Genomic DNA, 13153 nt, shown 5'->3' with positions numbered 1-13153 from the left:
AGCTGTGACCCACATTAGGTGCCAAAAACATCTTTATTAGCAAAGTGTACACTAAAACTCCAGAGAAAGAGATGCTCACAGTTTTACTACTCTCAAAGGGAGCTCGATACATTACTTGAGCAGGCGGCCTAGGACTGTCACAGCATCTAACCGAACGGCAAGGCGGCAGTGCTAAGTGGGCTTCTCCTACGGGGGTGCTGCGGGAGTCTGCCAGGGAAAGGACTGGGGAGGAGGAAGCATCTATCAAACCTTTATCAAAAGAGAGAGGCTGGGAGGAAGGGCTGGAGATGAGGTGTCTGGGGCTTTTCGGCTTTCCAGGATTGTGCTTTTGAGTTTTGTGCTTTATGCCCAGGCCAGTGACCAGCTGGGTTTATCTGGGGAGTTGTGGGATGTGTGTTGGGGTTTGCAAGGCGCAATCAGCCTTGCTGGAGAAGTCGGCGCCCTAGGACTCGTGCTGAAGCATGCTGAAGTGGCAGGGGCTGTTGGCCCTTAGTTTCTCAGTGGCAGTCAAGTAGGACAAGGATAGTTTCTGTCCTCTGTCCTTGTCCTAGGCTTCCCACCTGCAGCTCCCCCCAGTACTGCACTGTGGAGATCTCCTCCTCCTCTGGTGACTACCCTTTCTGTAATGCCCACAGGCTCCGCTCGGCTAAGCCCAGTACCAATGCAATGGTCCCTGCTCCAAAGAGCTGACAGCAAAGTGGCCTCGCAGTTAAAAGCCATGGATTTGCTGTCCTCCGGTTGCTGTGGCTCACTTGGCTTGTGCCGTTCTTGAGAGGAAGCCTTGGCAAGGAAGAGGCAGTGAGTGGGTACCGTTTGGCCTAGCCAGCTTGTTGGTGGCTGTAAGAAAGAACTGCTCTGGGTTCACTATAATGTGCAAATGAAACCTACTCTATGGGAACCGCTGGAAAACGTTGACCTTGGAAGCCAGCCACTCTACGCTTCCTTTCACGGTGGCAGAATACAGCTACAAATTATACCCCTGAGCCAATGGCATTGTCCTCCGTCTTACCCTTGCAGTCAAAATCAACATCAACTGACCGAGCTCGCAGTTGAGGTTCCTCTTGACTTGCTTCGCGGCCCCCACATCTCTAACTTCCAGGAAGCACTGGGTCGGAGAGGTGTCTCTGAATGTCCTGGTGCTCGGAAGATGCCTCCAAGTGCTCAGGGAGGGAAGGGAAACGAGAGCCCCGGAAGAGTCCCTGGGTATTTGGTGCCCTTTGGTGGGGAGGCTCTGGATTCGGGAGAGATGGGGAATGGTGCTCCTGCTCGGAGTGGACCGTCATAGTTTCATCAGATGCCACAGCGAGGTGCGTCCCGCTTGACAAGGAGTCCTTGGATTTCAAGTGGAACTTTTCTACCTCTGTGTAGCTCGGGCTCTGGTGGGAAGGAGGAATTAGGTGGGTTATGGCAAAAGCAAAACAAAGTAGCTGCCATGCTCTCTCCTCACACTATCAGGCCCCAAGCCCCAAAATATTATTTTTTGCCTGAGGAAGCCTCAGAGCAGAGGAATCCACTCCCCTCCCTACTGATGGGGCAACCTGGTAGTGCTGGAGATGGCAGGCTGTGCCCCAAAATCAGCGATGCACTGGGCAGAAGCATCTCTAGGTAGATCTACTCCCATTTCAAGACGCCTGGGCTGTGCCAGGACCCATGAGTGCTTGGCTGTGCTTTGCGTGCAGGGAGGCTGAAGGGAACCGCTGGCCCTCCAAGACCCGTCTGCTCTGGGGCAGAAGGAAGCTCGGCTGGTGCTGAGCCAGGAGGGGTGGTCTTACCTGCTCCGGGGTTGTCGTCTCCTCGTCTTCCAGGGGTGCGCAGGGGGTGAGCGGCTCCAGGCTCCGCGGGAGGATGCCGTACATGGCCAGGTTGTGGGAGGACGGCGAGATGGGGCTGTATGCGGGTGGCACTTGGGACAGCTGGCGCTGCAGAAGCTGGAGGATTATATTAATGTCTGACGACATCCTGGACTCCAGCCTGGGGACAGAGGGGCCCAGCATTAGCACAGTGCATCCCGCTGCATCCCACAAGAGCCAGACCCACGGCCGGGCAGGGGAAGCACTGGGGAGGAGGTGCTGATTCAGCTGCCCGAGGGTGATGATGCTTTGCCTGGTGCTGCTTGGTGAGTTTTTTAGAGAGCTTCAGACCAGCACTGCCACAGAGAGATCAGTCCTGCTGTCTCTCTCCTGCCACAACCAATCATCCCCTGCCCAATTTTTTGGGGAGCCAAACTGGGATTTGGAGTGGGGAACTGAACAAAGCTAAAACTACCCTGGAGGGGGGAAAAAATTGCAATGGTTAGTTTTAATCTGGATCAATTCTCCAGGCCAGCTGCCTGTGCTGACAGATGGGAGCAGGTTGGTGCCAACCCATTTTATCTGAGGAATAGAAGGAAATGGAAAAGTAGAATAAGTGTCTTCCTTCTGCCTTGTCCTTGGCTGAAATGAGCAGCTCCAGCAGGAGCGGGCACAGCCCCCCTTGCAGGCAACAGTCCTGGCAGCACTTGCAGAGTGGGTAGGAGACCTGTCCCCTGCTGCTGGGGATGGCACATTGGTGAGACACTGAAATACATGTGTGGGCACTACAGTAAAGTGAACTTAACATGGGCAGCAGCCATGGGTGGGAGAGCAAGCCGCTTGTGTGGGTGCTGGCTGGGCCCTTTAAACCTGCGTCTCTGGTGTGGCCTCTTCCTTCTTGTTCAAAAATCATGTATCTTTTCTTATTTAGAGGGTAACAATGTGCATGAGGCTCATTTGCTTGAGCAAGAGGATGCTAGCAGCTCTTTGCAGCAGGAAGAGAAGGCCTGCAAAGGGCTCAGGTTGTGAGCCTGTGGGTGGTTTCGTGTCTGCAATTGCTTCGAGTCTGGAAGCAGTGGCAAAGCAGCAGATCCCAGGGGTGGTGGCACAGCAGCAGGCGAGGTGCTGGGCTGCAGCCAGGGCCGGGACTTGCAGTTTGAGAAGCCGCTGCATTTGCAAAGCACTCCCACCACCTCCCCAAGGAATGCAGCGTCCTAGGAGATCAGGAGGTGGCATCTGCTGTACACAGAGCCCACTGGGGCCACCCCTAGAGAGCAGGAGAACGTGATGGCCCAGAGCCCACCCTGGGTACTCTCCAACCCTGTGCCCTGGGTATGTGCCCACCTGCTGAGCTGGGCCTGCAGGAGCTCCAGCCTGGACTCGATCTGCCCTGGTCTGTAGTCGCTGTGCAGGGGGATGTCCCGCGAGCTGTGTACCAAGGAGATGTGTTGCAAAGGCTCTGGGTGGTCGTTCGGTCTTCGGTCCTCCCAGAAGGTGAACATATTGGGGATGTCCAGGGGGGTGGCTGGAAGGAGAAGACACATCTCAGCACTTCTGTCTTGCATCCTTCAGGCCCACTGGCATGGAGGTGCTCCAGAGTCCATCACACAACACATTCATGGAGAGCCATCACTCTGACATACATGGTATTCAGAGTCCATCACCCTAGCACCTGAAGTGTTTATGGGGATCCATCACCCTGGCACCCCAGGTGCTCATGGACAGTCCATCACACTGCCACCCGACACGCCTATGGAAGGCATTGCCCCATGGGGCAACCCCAAAGGGGTCCGTGGGTGCTAGGAGAAACTGCAGGGCACAGGAGGGACAGAGCAGATACTACTGGGGACAAAAGGCAGCAAAGACCCTTGGCCACAAGTGTGGCTCCCCTCAAATTCATGTAGTTGCTTGGCTCTGCCCCAAGACAAGGCCATCATGCCCGAGCATCTCTCACCATCCTCCTGCCAGCTTTGGCTGTAGCTATGGGTACCTGCGTAGGACTGGCTGCTCTCTGCCGCCTGCTTGCCGACCTCTGTCCTGCCGGCGTTGGTGGTGACGAGGCTGAGCGTGGGCAGAGCAAAGTCATCCTTTTTGGATGTGGGGAAGGGCTCAGCTTTTGTAGGGCTGCCAGTCTTGACCTCATCATCGCTGATCTGGGAGCAGGGAGTGGTGCTGCTCCCCAGGTCGTCCCACTGGTCCTTACTCAGCGGGTCCTGTGGGTTGGTGAGCTCTGAGTAGGTGTGATACTGCTCTGCATCAGAGATGCCCGTGTCTGGGTCTGTGGGGCAGCACAACAGATTAGTTTGGGGAGTACCACACATGGCAAAATCAGCCCCCATACCCTCTAGGGTGCCTGTAGGGCTGGAGTGTCCTAAGGAGAGGGAGGGAAGGCAGCGTCGATGCCCCCAGGATGGGGACATACAGGCTGGTCTGCAGGGACGGAGGCACTGGCAGTCACCTCTGCTTCAGGGCGCCTGCCAAGGCAGTAATTAAATAATGATCCTGCTCCCCAGCCCTGCAAGGCAAGCTCTGCTGACGCTGTGGGACTCACCAGGCTTGTTGGGCTGGCAAAGGGAGTGCTTGCGTCGGCGTGCCCGTCGGTAGGTGCAGTCATATTCCTCGCTGAGTGGTGAGCGGGGAACGCTGTCTGCCTGAGGGATGAGAGGGGCTGGTCACCAGGGAAAGGGTGCCATGTCCCATCCAGGGGTACCAACGCCCATCCATGGATGCCATGTCCCATCCATAGGTGCCATATCTCATCCATGGGTGCCATGGACCTGAGTGCCATGGGGGCTACAGCCCATTCAGCATCCTCCTAGGGCTGGTCTCCAGCTACTTCTGCTTCTCCATCACTGCCCTGTCCCACCCAGTGACTTCTGGACTGGTTGCAGGGCTCAAGGGATCCTAGAGGCTGGCCTCGTTGCTCTGAGACTGAGTTGAGGGTGTCAGGGCCATGGGGAGGGAAGGAGCACCCTGAGGTGGGGCAGGACATCCCAGGGTGGGAGAGGACATAGAGGGAATTTGACTTTCTTTTCTAACTTACAGGCAAGTGTCTCTGAAAAAAACGTCAGGAAAGGACAATGTCCTGTCATAAAGTTTAAGAGTCAAAGAGCAATGAGAAAAATGCTCCAAGCCTTTCACAGATTGCAAACCAGATTATTTAAAAAGGAAATTTCAGAAAAAGCTGGTATCCAACTCAATGAAGCATGAGAATATTTCTTACTACAGCAGCCTCCAAACGTGTGTGACCCACTTGTCCAGGCTGGAGCAGTGCCTGGAGATGATTTACAAGTGCTGCAGAGCAGAGTACTACCAACATGGCTTGTGGGGCCAACTTTTCCAAAGAGCTCTCAGGAATGTGTGATATGCAAGTGCCTGCTGGGCTGTGGGGGAAATCATAACTCCATGGAGGGTGCCTTGGGAAATGTGGCTGCTGGCCAATCTACCACCAAACTGAGTGAGGAGCACCTGTTGACATCCTTGCTTCAACCCTCCCACTTGCCAAATTTAAGGCATTGACCACATCCCTCCATGGGACAATTCTGGCACTCACATCTCGCAGGTTGAAGGTTATCTCTAAGTTGCTCCAGAAGTTGTCAGAGAAGGCTGGGTACATATCCAAGACCTCCAGCAGGTCCTCCCTCTGGATCTTGTGCAAGTCGCAGTAGGTCAGGGCCCTCACGTCGGCGTTGGACTTCCCTGGGCGGGCATAGAGGCTGATGGGCTCCCCAAAGATGTCATTCTTCCCTGTGCCAAGAGACAGCTCATTAGGGGGAGGTGGGCACCCACTCTAGCTCCAGATGTACTGGACCAGCAGACCTCATTTTGAGGCTCATGAACAAGGGGATGCCCAGCAACCCTGACCCTGATTGTGGACGCTGGGGATTACACTGTAAAAGCCAGGGCTGTGGGTCATCAGTGATGGCTGAGGACCACTGAGCCACGCCCTGCTCTGCTCACTCCTTTGTGGCCTCTCCCTGATATCTACCAGGGATCCTTCATTCCCTGCCCACTGGGCTGGTGACCAGCCAGATGTTGAGCAACAGCCTTCCCTTTTCCAGGACATGGAGAAGTCCCTTCGCCCCTCACCCGCCACCCTTTGTCCACTGCTCATCGCCCATCACCCTTCACCCATCACCCTTTGCCTCTTGCCCGTCATCCCTTGCCCTCCCAGAAGGAAGGACTTTTCCACCTAAGATGGCCACCACAATGTCTTCCCGGAGGATCTCGATGGAGCCCCGGGAGATGAAGTACAGTGTGGTGAGGACATCTCCGTAGTGCACCAGGGTGTCTCCGGGTGGCGCGTGGGTCGTCTTGAACTTCATGGCCAGGGCACGCAGGCAGCCTTTGCTGGCTCCTCGGAAAGCCTTGCAGTTCTGGAGCAGCGTGCGGTTGAGGTGGAGGCAGATGTCTGCCTGCAGGCAGTCGGGGAAACCCTTCAGCACCTGCAAAGAGCAAGGGAGAGATGCCATCATGCCGCCATCCCCAGGAAGGACTGCCATGGCAGCCCCGGGAGGCTGTGTGGCACACAGCCTGACATGCTGGGGCCAAACGGGGAGCCCCGGAACCCAGAAAGCCAAAGCCGAGGACATCTTCTGATCTTCCCTTGGCAGATGCCTGCCTGTCTGTCCCTGGCTTGTACTGCATGCATCGCGGATGAGAGCACTCCCGAGCAATAAATAATAATAACCAGATCAATCTATTTATACCCACTGGTGGCATATTCCCCTTTTCATCTTTATGCCCACTAATCTTGGCTGAATGAGAGTACAAACTGGTAATGAGGTGCTGTCCTAATTAAACAGCACCTGCCTGAATGCCAAGAAGCAGCACGGGCTAGTTGTGTGCAGCAACAGCTAAATATACCCGTGGCAAATACCTCACGTTGAATAAAAGCTAAATGTGAAGGTGAAATCAAGGTAAAACTCGCAATATGGAGAAAGCTGCTGCCACCGATAGCTGATGGTGCCAAGGTAAAATCCACCTGGGTCTGGGTTTCTTTTGGAGAGCAGCATATGGCCCCAGGGTCCCCCTTGCTCTCTTCTCACATCCCACTGGTGGCCAAATCTGGGACAAGCAGGCTGGGGCCAGTGAGCGTGGCTTATTCCCAGCTCTGTCATGATCTCACAGGCTGGCAGCAGTGCCTTAGTTTCCCTACTGGGAAATCAGGGGTGGGTGAATTGATCAGGCCGTGGGATGATTGATTAGATCGTATTGCATCTCAGCAGCATCCAGCAGGAATTGGTGTGAGCAGCGGCACGTTCAATCCGCAAGCTCAGCTCGTAGCAGGGGATTTGTGACCTGGGTTTGCACTAAGCCGGGAGAACCTGTGCTTGGTAGGGTGCCACGGCTTTGCTTCTAGTTATTGCCACTGATGTCCAGCCCAGGGCATCTCCTCCATGAGAGAGGTTTAACCTGAATCTCTCCCAGCAGCAAACACCCAAATCCTGCCCAGTTGTTTAATGTGGCAGCAGCAGCTGAAGATGGAGAGGTTGAATTCATGCAAATCTGCGTCCTCGTGATGCTCAGAGATGGAGGAGGGTCAAGTCTCAGGCAAAAAGGGAGCATGAACTGGGAATGAGCGGGCTAATGACTAATGACCTGCCCAGGGCCAAGAGACAGGGAGTACCAACTTCCATCTCTCTTCTTGCCTCATCCTTTCTCATTCCTCTCTCTGCGTTGCCGCTGGCTGAGCCAGCACGTTTGTGCACTGAACCCTGTGACCATGAGCCAAGTCCTACCACCCCGGCCCCAGCCCGGGACTCCTTGGCTGAGCCCCCTCCTCACCCCTGCGGTGCCCCGGCGCCGTCGGCACAAGCCTCCCCGCCGGGCTCGGAGACACACCGCCTCTCCAGCGTGGCTCCGCCATTGATCCCCCCCTTTGCTAACAAACAGCTGCCTCTCTGGGCTCTAATTAAAATGGATTGAGGTTTATTTAAATGCCCTCCTTTCCCTGCCTCTGAGAGCGGGATGCACTTTGCTTAGCAACCGGCGGTGTGGAGAGGAGCTGGATCGATACCTGCTCCGCGGCTCTGTGACACCAACAGACACCGGCCTGAAAGAGCTCGGCGCCAACGGGGGCTCTGAGCTCCTCGCCAGCGCGCTGGCACCAAACCCGCTCTCTGGCCAAGAAATGCCGTCATGGCCCTGGAAAACCTCTGGGTAGATGTGGAGGGATGGACAGACAGAAGGGGAGAAGGAGAAAGAGGGATGCAGGAGGCGAATGGGTTGACAGACTCTGTCTCCAGCCTCCCAAGTCTTCTCCTGCCTCCTCTCCACCCTGGTCGAAAGGATGGAAATGTTTGGGTGGACCCAGAGCTGGACTCCAGGTCGTTCAGGACAAGGTGCCGTGAGGACATGGGGCCTCCCCACCCCCTACTCACCGCATTCATGTCGATGCCGTTGGTGTAGGACCAGGCATGCTGGAAATACTCCTCCAGGCGCTGGCGCAGGGGGTTGGGGATCTGGTGGAAGCGGATGAACTCCTTGACCCGGAGCATCTGCGTGTGGTAGCGGGCTGTGCCCGAGTACAGGCGCTGGATGATAGCAGAGACGTTGCCAAAGATGCTGGCGTACATCAGAGCTGCAACGAGAGGGCAGGACTCAGCAGGACATGGGGAGATGCATGTCCAACTACATCGGACCTGGAACCAGCAGATTTCTAAAACCCATACCTACCATGGACCTGAAACCAGTGGGTTTCCGAAACCCATATTTCTATCTATCACTCCATCCGTTTGTCTGTGCAGAAGAGGCACAGGCAGATGCTGTCTTAAAATCCCACATGCTCTCCCTGTTTCTCCCCAGAGCAGCCCCTCCAACCTCCAAAGCAGGGATGGGGAGAGCAGGACACGCGCAGGCACTCACAGCCAATAAGCATGACACAGATGGAGAAGATCTTCTCAGAGTTGGTGTTGGGTGAGACGTTGCCGAACCCCACGCTGGTGAGGCTGCTGAAGGTGAAGTAGAGGGCAGTGACGTATTTATCCTTGATGGATGGGCCTGAGGAGAGGTCGCTGTCATTGTAGCGCTTGCCAATCTGGTCACCCAGGTTGTCCAGCCAGCCGATCTTGTGCTCCATGTAGGGCCGCTCCACGTTGCCGATGGCATACCAGATGCAGGCCAGCCAGTGGGCAATGAGGGCGAAGGTGCACATGAGCAGGAAGAGCACGGCCGCTCCGTACTCAGAATAGCGGTCCAGCTTGCGGGCAACACGGACCAGGCGCAGCAACCGGGCGGTCTTCAGGAGGCCAATGAGGGTGGTGGTCTGCAGGGGCAAGGTGAGAAAACTCAGGGACAAGCAGGGGATAAATCTGGCTAAAGGCATGTCTCCAGCCTAGCTGTGCTCCCTTTGAAGGATAAAAATGCCTTGTTAGAGCATGAATCACCTTGTCCTGGAGGTGACATCTGAAATAGGTTAGATGAATCATGCCACAGAACGGGCAGTTTCCCTCTGCTGACCATAAAGGCAACAAGCTCTGGGATTACAGGTGAGCGAGTGAGAGGAGCCAAGGCCAGCTCCATGTTTCCTGGTGGGTCCTCACCTTGCCAACTGTTGCTCCCAAAACAGCTGCCTTTCACCCCACCCCACAGGCTCGTAGCTGAGGCAAGGTCTCCAGGTAGCACAGTAACCACAGGGCCATCCCATTGCCAACATTTTGAGTCTGGCTGGCAATGCAGCCCAAAATTTGGCCTCGCTGGAGTGTGGGGTCGGTCCCTAAGCTGAGCTCGCAGCCTGCTCTGCTGGGTCCAGTTAGACACTATCTTAGCACTTACAGTAGGGTCTGTGTGGCTGTCTGGCCCTACTAAATAAAATTCCAAGTCCCAGCTGCTTCATAAAACATGTAATGACATCCTTGTCCATCCCTCTGACTCACCACCCCTCTCCTTGCAGATCTAGCCATCCACCGCTTACATTAAGCCATCCACATCCATCTCTTTCTCTCCCATACATCTCTCCCTATCCATGCATGAGTCCCCTCCCGTCCCGATGGACCTCCAGGCCCTGCCTGTACCTCATCAGAGCCAGAGCGGAAGATGAGCAGGTCAAAGGGAATGGCAGCAACCATGTCGATGAGGAACCATCCCTTGAAGTAGTGGATGGCAATCTTGCCAGGGTGGCTCACCACCTCATCGTTGACGTTGACGTAGGTGGTACGGAAGTTGATGACAATGTCCACAATGAACATGATGTCCACGATGAGGTCAATAATGTTGAGTGGGTCACAGGAGTAGCTGCAGTCCCAGTGCTTCTCTTCTACCTGCTCCTCATTGAGCAGGAAAGCGGCCGAGTAGGGCGTGAAGACAGCTGTGTAGATGACCAGCAGAAGGATGAGCCAGTCCCAGACGGCCTTGAAGGGACTGTAGTGCAGGATGGTCCATCGGTGGATGCGTGGTGCCTGCAGCTTGTACTCGGGAAGGACGTCAGCACCCAGGGATAGCACCTGCCAGGAGATGGGTGTGAGAAGGATGGGAGACCAGGAGAGAGGTTGGGTAAGGCCAGGAGCCAGGCAAGGGGCTTCCACGTGCTGGTAGGACAGTGAGGAGCATGCAGTGGGTTTCCTACACCCTTTTCACCTTCGTTGCCTTCATATGTGTTTGTCCAGGAGGCCACAAGGTGAGTTGCCCACTATGGCTGACACCAAGGTCTGCCTGGCTCCTTGTCTGTCTCTGATGGCCAGAGCACCCTTGGGGCAGCTGTTTACCTGCTTTATGTCCTTCAGACCCTACCATGCCAGCAGAGAGGAAAGTGCCTCCTGCCGTGCCTCCTTCTACCCTCAGCTCTGTGCCACCAGCCAGGAGCTGCTGGGTATCCCTGGCACGGGGCTGTGGGGATGAGCAGCTTGGAGATGCAGTCCCACGGCTGTGCCATGGCCTGGCCCTGAAGGTGATGGCACATTAGGCATCCCACAAGCCTTGCACGGTGCCTTTCACGGCCCCAGCAGGGACCTTCCCCCTTGATGTCCCTCTGGCACAGTCATCTCCCAAGGAAAGGGCACAGGTTGGGCCACCCCCCCAGCAAAGCCTGGCCTCGGGTAATGCCCATTTCCCATCTGAGCACCCCAGGGATGGGGTGACCTGCAGCCACTAATGTGCAAACACCATCATCTCATGCGCACAGGCATCCTCCCATATTGTCATGCGTCCCCAGGTCTGTCTGCCCTCATGGAGACACGCTCCTACGGCACCAGTTGAGTCCCCACACATCCCAGGCCTGTCCCAGCTCCCCCCTCCTGGACCAACACCAGCTCCCGATGGGCTCTGAAGCCACTCTTAGGACACAACTCAAGGTGCTGGGGACCAGGAGGGCTAGGGCTGTGCTGCTTTGGGTGCTGGGAGACGGTGGCATGAAGGGGCTTATTTGGAGCTGGGGGCAGCTGGATCCTCCCTGCCTGCCCCTGCTGCTCTGTTGTCCCCTGTGTCCCCCCACGGTGCTGGCCACCAGTACCACCTGCAGAGGAGGGCAAGGGGCACCTCAATGTTCTCTCCTGGCACCGAGCCCCCTGCTAAAAAGGTGCTTTTTGCCAGGCTGCGAAGGAGAGGAAAGGGGAGGCTCCACGTGCCCCGAGGCCACGGTGATGGGCACCACCATGACTCTGGCAACAGATTTGAAAGAAGGGCCTGATCCTTCCTGCGCTGCCACCCATCTTGTTCAAGGGTTCAAGGGCTTCCCAAGGGCTCCTGGTGCTACGACCCAGAGTGGATCCAGCCCCGCAGCCCTTTTCTACCACGACGAGCGCGCTCTCACATCCCACAACCCCGGGACGTCTGTGGGTCCCATGCCCTGGGGGTGCCCCCTGCTCCTACCTGCCTGCAGCTTGCCCGGCGCCCCAGACGGCAGCTGACCCTCGAAGTCCGGGTGTCCATCATGGAGCCCCCCAACCCCGCACGCCCAGGCAGCGACCGGCACGGTGGGTGCAGGACCGGGGCCATGGCATCGCCCACGCAGGCACACATGCATTCGGCTGGGCGGGTGGGAGACATGCAGCTGCGAAGGGCATTTAGGAGCCTGGTCTGAATTAATCAAACCCAATCGATGCTGCGGCCCCCGTGGGGACAAGAGCACCAATGGGGCAGCAGGAGCCGCCGACGTCGCTGGCGGATGGAGAGGGGAGGGATTGGAAAAAGTGACCCAAACGCAATCGTTGTGGAAGGGAATGAGGCAACGGCTGGGCTTGGGGATCGGCTTCTGGGGGGACAGCAGGGAAGGGGACAAGGTGATGCTGGTAAAACGCTTGGTCCCAAAGCTAAGACATGCCCAGCAGACCTGAGACGGGCTCCTACACCTTGTGACTGGGAAAACCAGCAACGCTCCCATCCTCAGCAGCTGAATCTCTCCATCCTGCCCGGCCGGAGGCAGCTCTGTGGGGCTAGTCCTGAATTCAGGCCCCCAAATTCTATTCCCCATGCTGGGACACCTGCCTTGTCCCTCGTCCCTGCTCCTGGCACCTGGCTGTTGTGGCAGAAGCAAGAGCAGGTCAAGCCCCGTTCTTTTCCAGGCAGGAATTAATAAAAACCCACAACCCCAAAGATTTGAAGCAGAAAAGGGAAAAGAAACAACCCCTAAAAGAGCATCGAAACCAACGCGGAGCCAGGGAGCAGCTGCAGCCTCGTCCCTCTCTGCCCCTCGGGGACGGGGAAGACTGCGGGTGGCACCCTTGGGTGTCCCCACGGGTGGCAGTGCTGGGTGCCCCCCGTGGCGATCCCGCTGGGTGCCCCTTCCCTCTTCCCCTTCCCCCTGCACTTACCGGCTTCAGCTGCAGCTGCAGGCTCATGGTGCGGGGTGCTGGGTGCTGGCAGCGGGGTGCCAGGCGGCAAGCGAGGGAGCGAAGCAGCCGCAGGAGGGAGGAGGAGGAGGAGGAGGAGGGATGGAGGAGGGAGCAGGGTGTGTGTGGGCTGTGGGTGACGAAGGGGGGAGGCTCCCATGGCCCTGGCTAACCCAGGCCATTGCTCGTGCCCTGCGGGGCCCAGCAGCCATGCGCCTTCCTCCTCCCTTGCCCCGTCGTGGGGATGAGGATGGGGACACCGAGCTGGGGAGGGGAGGGGGGGCACACTAGAGTCACCGGGAGACCCTCAAGCACAAGGGACTGGGCAGGATCAGGCCCACGATGCTGGCTGCAGGCAGGCACTGACCCAGTGTCCCTCCCAGCATGTATCCTGACATAACTCAGCTCCCCCCATCCCTGTCCCCAGAACCCTCCTGCCCAGCTCCACCACCACCCGCTGCCTGCGGGGAAGTTCGGGGGGACTGGGAGAGATGCCACCCGCAAGATGGGACCCCAGCCTGGTGGCACCGACCCCACGGTGTCCCCGTGTGCCTCCAGCCGTGCCCCTGGCAGGCTGAGCCCGGCACATTCATTGCA

General features: G+C 57.1%; 1 protein-coding gene across 3 annotated transcripts in view; it reads right to left on the bottom strand.

Moving 5' to 3' along the window:
• Positions 1 to 26: 26 nt before the first annotated feature.
• Positions 27 to 13153, bottom strand: part of KCNH6 (potassium voltage-gated channel subfamily H member 6) — a 33932-nt gene continuing 20805 nt past the window's right edge. For 2 of the 3 annotated variants that reach the window (XM_049800818.1, XM_049800820.1), the window contains 10 exons: positions 9806 to 10234; positions 8658 to 9057; positions 8174 to 8373; positions 5983 to 6235; positions 5344 to 5537; positions 4342 to 4441; positions 3781 to 4068; positions 3135 to 3315; positions 1773 to 1971; positions 27 to 1376 (listed from right to left, as the gene is read on the bottom strand). In XM_049800818.1, coding sequence (XP_049656775.1) covers positions 1089 to 1376; positions 1773 to 1971; positions 3135 to 3315; positions 3781 to 4068; positions 4342 to 4441; positions 5344 to 5537; positions 5983 to 6235; positions 8174 to 8373; positions 8658 to 9057; positions 9806 to 10234 — 2532 coding nt within the window. In that variant the 3' untranslated portion in view covers positions 27 to 1088. Of the gene's footprint in view, positions 1377 to 1772; positions 1972 to 3134; positions 3316 to 3780; positions 4069 to 4341; positions 4442 to 5343; positions 5538 to 5982; positions 6236 to 8173; positions 8374 to 8657; positions 9058 to 9805; positions 10235 to 11597; positions 12427 to 13153 lie in introns of those variants that run through there. The other variant, XM_049800821.1, reaches the window with a different exon arrangement.

This window comes from Accipiter gentilis, chromosome 5 (assembly GCF_929443795.1).
Source record: "Accipiter gentilis chromosome 5, bAccGen1.1, whole genome shotgun sequence".
In the NCBI taxonomy this organism is placed as follows: domain Eukaryota; kingdom Metazoa; phylum Chordata; class Aves; order Accipitriformes; family Accipitridae; genus Astur; species Astur gentilis.
The sequence above is the reverse complement of the archived record's forward strand: the minus strand, read 5'-3'. Positions and strand labels throughout refer to the sequence as shown.